This window comes from Acanthisitta chloris, unplaced genomic scaffold (assembly GCF_000695815.1).
Source record: "Acanthisitta chloris isolate BGI_N310 unplaced genomic scaffold, ASM69581v1 scaffold23793, whole genome shotgun sequence".
NCBI classification, from domain to species: Eukaryota; Metazoa; Chordata; class Aves; order Passeriformes; family Acanthisittidae; genus Acanthisitta; species Acanthisitta chloris.
In genome coordinates, this window is record NW_008665780.1 from 178,787 (window position 1) to 183,963 (window position 5,177).

General features: G+C 37.2%; 1 protein-coding gene across 1 annotated transcript in view; it reads left to right on the forward strand.

The window, feature by feature from the left end:
* HDAC9 (histone deacetylase 9) overlaps window positions 1-4,185 on the forward strand; it is a 182,694-nt gene extending 178,509 nt beyond the window's left edge. Inside the window, exon 18 of the mRNA XM_009071883.1 lies at window positions 4,003-4,185. Within this exon, the coding sequence (XP_009070131.1) occupies window positions 4,003-4,185 (183 nt within the window). The remainder of the gene's footprint in view (window positions 1-4,002) is intronic.
* Window positions 4,186-5,177: the final 992 nt, after the last annotated feature.

Sequence of the window (5,177 nt, forward strand, 5' to 3'; positions counted from 1 at the left end):
GTTCTTTAAAGAATGTTGTTGCATCGGTAACCAAATAGGCCACTTTCCCCAGCTAGCAATGGTTCGACTTGTTGTGTAACTTCAATATTATTCAACAAATCGACAGGTCATTCCCTCTAAGAAGTTTTCAAGTCATGTATGCCAGGTTTTGATGGTTCCCTGAAGGAATGCTATGTGATTAAAAATCCACTTCATTGGATTAGTCTTCTATTTTAATAGAAGGCATTCTTACACAATAGTTAATATGTTTAACAAATGGATTATTTAAATGCAGATGACATTTGGCATGTTGGCTATATTATTTTCATGAATAATGAATTGGAGCTCTGCCGTGCACTTAAAGGATCAGCCCAATGCACAGCCCAAGGAAAGTTGAATGCTGATTTATGAGCACCATTTTTGTTTTCCTACAGTTCATGACGAGGTGTAATAGGGTGTCTGACAAAGCATAGACAGGAAATGAACCCTGGCATCAAAACCTAACCCGTTACATCTGCACTTAATTAATTTTTGCAGGTGATAAAAGATTTAAAGACAAAATATGTTAAAGGGGTTTTGAAGTGCAGGGCTTAATAGTCTAAATCTTGTTCATATCTGCACTCATAATTAAATCTTATTGTGGAGTCATGGCCTTACCATCTAGCACTTTTGTTCAGTTAAACATGCGTACTGGCTGTTGAAGAGAAGCAGAGAAAGGGGGAGTTGTGGGAGAAGGAATGGCAAGTGAAAAATGAGTGGTAGAATAAGTATAAGGATAGTTTAAATATTATTAGAATCTTTTTCAAATATTTCTCAGACTGTTCTACTATCACTTAGAAACATAACTATAAACTGTCAGAAACCAGTATTTCTAAAAAATTCTACTATATATTGTGTCTGTTTGCTGACTTGAATCTTTCAGTTCATTGAGTTTTATTGCTGTAAATGCTGGCCAAAAGTGACCTCTGTTTATTCTCATTTTTTAATAGGAAAAGACTCTTCAAAGTTTGCATTTTGAGAATATTTTTAAGTCTTTTTGTCGATAAGTGTTACATCCACCTTGTTGAGAGAAGTAAAATCTTCCCTTTGACCTACTTAGTCAATAAGCACTTAGAAATTCAGCTTCAGTTTTTCACGGCAAGGTTAAATGTGTGAATTATTACCTGTGCAAATGATTACCTGTGAAGCTGCCTATCCTTACCCTGGAAAGTAGATAGGGAATACTCAGCCTCTCTCTAACTCTGTCCCATTGGCCAAAATAACTCAGCTGGTGAAAAGGAAGAAATATATATCCGATGCAGGTTACTTCATTCCTGGAGCAGTTGCAGTCCAGTCCCTAGTCTTCTCCATCATCAGAGCATTGACATACAAAGATTCATATGGAAAATTTCTTATGCATGCAAACTATGGATAAATCACAGGATGAACTGAAAGAACGAGCATTTTAATAATGATGTCTTTTTTCCCACCCATGGAGAGTTTGGGACATCTGAAGGAAAGAATGGAATTACAGATGTTAGACTTGAAATTTACCTTTAAGCCTATATTTTGATAGTGACTAGTACAGCTGGATCCCATGCAAGTTGGCAGTTATACATGTTATACAATACAATGTAACATATAAATACTGAAAAGTAACATCCAATCCCACGTGCTAAAGTATATTCCAGTTACAAATTGTGTAGTCTTCATAGGTGCTACATCCATATGAACTCTTAATTTGTTAATTTTCAATCATCCCTTCATTTATTTCTACACTAAAGTGAAAGACCTTTCTGACAGTTTTTCTTCCTCATTCCACCATTTGGCTAAATCTCCATCTTTGAACTGACTTATATACCCTGAATACATTTGACCTACTAAGGGCAGAATATGAACATCCGCAGTCTTAAAGAACACATTCCTTTGTCTAACCAGAGAAGTTACTGCTCCTCAAAACGGAGTAACCCTTGGTGGAATTAAAGTTTAGACAAGAAAGATAGCTTTGAGATTTGAACAATAAAACATAGTAAGTAAGAAAATCTCTGTATGGCCCTTTAATATTTTTTCTTCTCATTTGGATAAACTGTTACAGTGAGAATATATCTAAAGCCCCAAATATGCATGGAAAAGAAAGACTAATAAAAATCATAAAATGAAGTCCTATTGTGTTTTCAGTCACAGTCCCTGCAGATCTATGTATGGGGCCAGCATTGCTTCTCAAGTTGTTGCAATCCTTGTTCCAAGATGATCCATACTTGCATCTATGTTAGCAGGTTATGAGTCTGTTTTGGAGTAAATCAATTAATTCCATCATAGCTGAAGACTGAATGGGATTATCAGGTTAGTTTGCATGCCAGATTTTACATCATTTGCCAGTCAGAGCCCTTTAATGCTATCCTGGCAGCCTCAAATCTCCAACACCCTCACACTAGTGAGTACTCCTTTGCACCCCTAATGTGTTACATTTAACCTTGGCATTAAGTCGCAGTTGAGCTGTAACTCCATCCTCATGTTGTTTCAAGTACTTTCAACTGAGAAAAGAAAAGAAACCATTATAATATGACCCTACAAAGGTCTCAGTGGAGGTCTAAGACAAGCACAATGCAGTACAAGTATGACTCAATGTAGAGAGTTCTGCACAATGTGGATGAACAATGTCATGGGCCACATCAGCTGGCAAAGAGGGCAAGCAATGGTCAGTGCTTGCTGTGCTGTTGGCAATGTATACCTTGAACCTTTCTGGAGTCTAGGAATTCTGAGGAAAGTGTGACCATTGTTCCTCTGATAATAAATTTGGTTTAGACCTCATAACATTTGTAAAATAAATACAATCTTGGTGACAGTGTTGCCAATCAGAGTACCTTGTCTGTCCTCCTTTTTAATTCTCTCTTTAAATCAGAAATTACAAAGGAATAGCTTAAAGGAGGAAAATCAACAATATCTATAACTTCTCAGCTTCTTAGAAATGCCAGTGGAGAAGCTTTTTTTTTTGACTTTTCCTATACTAAAAGGCAAGTGGATTTTCCCTTTTCACTTGTAAAATTCCTGTGTGCCTAACCACTGAGTACAGTAGTAGAACTGTGAAAACAAAACTTAAAAAAGTGGGAAAGTCTGCATCATCAGCCTTTGTTATATGGAATACTGTCAGCATTTCTTTTTAAGTATTTTATTTAATGACAGGATTTTATTCACTGTTGTTATATAATGTTTGAAATATGGAGACTGGCCAAGGTCACTCCTTGATTGTGGAAGGCACCATCCTATCTGCCAGATGATTTAATAGCTAATGAGATCATATTCCAATGTCTTCAACTGTTGCCGTCATGATTTTGCAAAAATGAAGTATGAAGTCCTTTCCGCATCTGGCATCTCTTTTGATGTGGATCTAACTGCTGAGGGACTGAACTGAACTGAATGTTTCAAGAAAGCCAATTTACTCAGCTGGTCGCAGAGCCTTTGACCTCAATAGTGGAACTTGGCAAATCAATGAATACTCTTATGTTTAGTGTTCTGTCAAGAATTGTGAAAAAGCTCTGTAAACCATAGATCCTTCTGCAAAATACTAGTTTGTAGTTTAAACATTAGTCTTTCTTCAGAGGCCAATGAGGCTAGTTAATTAAGCCTGAGGGGTTATGAACTGTTGGCAGTTAATAAGTCATAAAATTCCTCCATAAAACAGGATGCTAGATTCCATCACTGAGGCAAGGAGTACAAAGAGCCGGTGTATAAATATCTAATTGTACAAAAGGACTGGGATTTCTCAATGACTGCTCATCTGGAGTCTCCAGGGCACGCTCGCTATGGTTTCCTGATTTTTAGAAGCCAGTTTAAAAAATGAGTGCATTAAAGAGTAATTTGCCTGAAAGTTCAGGAAGTATGGGGTGGTGAAGGGAGGGGGAAAGGGAAAGACAAAAGGAGGGCAGGGGAGAGGGAGAGAAACTCAGAGAGAGAGAGGAGGGGGGTGTAAAAGAAAGCAGAACTGAGCTCTCTACACTGAGTTGGACATTATTACATTTGTCATCTGTTTTCTTTCTCCTTTAGGATGTTCACCATGGCAACGGTACACAGCAGGCTTTTTATGCTGACCCCAGCATCCTGTATGTTTCCCTCCATCGCTATGATGAAGGCAACTTCTTCCCCGGCAGTGGAGCCCCAAATGAGGTTAGGTTTATTTCTTTAGAGCCCCATTTTTATTTGTATCTTTCAGGTAATTGCATTGCATGATTACCCCTAATTTTCTTGTCCTTCTCTGGTTCTTTAAATTACACCAGATTACCAAATTGTCCACTGGGAGCAGGGGACCAGTGGAGAACAAGTGCATAACCCAGAGCAGTCCTTGTCAAACAAGGCTTGGCTGATCTGACATGTTGTTTGATGTTTGTTTCTAAAGCACACTTGAGAAATTTTTCTTTTTTTTCCCTTTTCCCTCTCTCATTTCCTCCTCCTTTTTCCTCTTCTTCACTCCTTTTGGCATTTTATTCCTACTTTTCAGGTTGGAAGTGGCCCTGGTGAAGGGTTTAACATAAATATTGCTTGGACAGGTGGCTTGGATCCTCCTATGGGTGATGTTGAGTATCTCACAGCATTCAGGTTGGTACCTTCTAAAGTTTTGAAAACTGGTTGTAGAACATGAAGCACATGAATAAGAGTTAATGTAATATTGAAAGTCAGGAGAATGAACCATGGTGAAACTAACTTAATCCTGGTATCCTGGTATATGAGCGTTTGGTAAATAATAAAATTGAATAATTTAGCTGTTGTGATCATCCACTCAGAATTGACAAAATATTTCTAATTATTTAAATGATCACTTGTTTTTTCCTTATTAAATGATGCCAATGAAATTACTTGAGCTTGTTCACTTTTGTACTGATAAGGTATAAATGGAAGTATTTATACCAGGCAGAAGAAAGCTACTGTTCACTTTCACATTGATTGCTGCTACATGCAAACAGGGCATAGAGAAAGCAATGTGAAGTATGGTCTAAATCCAGTGTTCCTCTTTCACTTAAAGGACTCATCATGATGCTCACAGATTTGAACAATTAGCTTTTTCTGCAAATTGCAGTAAAGTGTTACTTACTTACAAGTAAATAATTGTCTTAGTAATAATGATAGGAAATATATGCTGTATTTCTCTTTGCTTTCGATAGCTCATTCTTAATGATATTTTATAGGTGATGCATAATAATCTTTAGTCTTATTTTCATGGGACC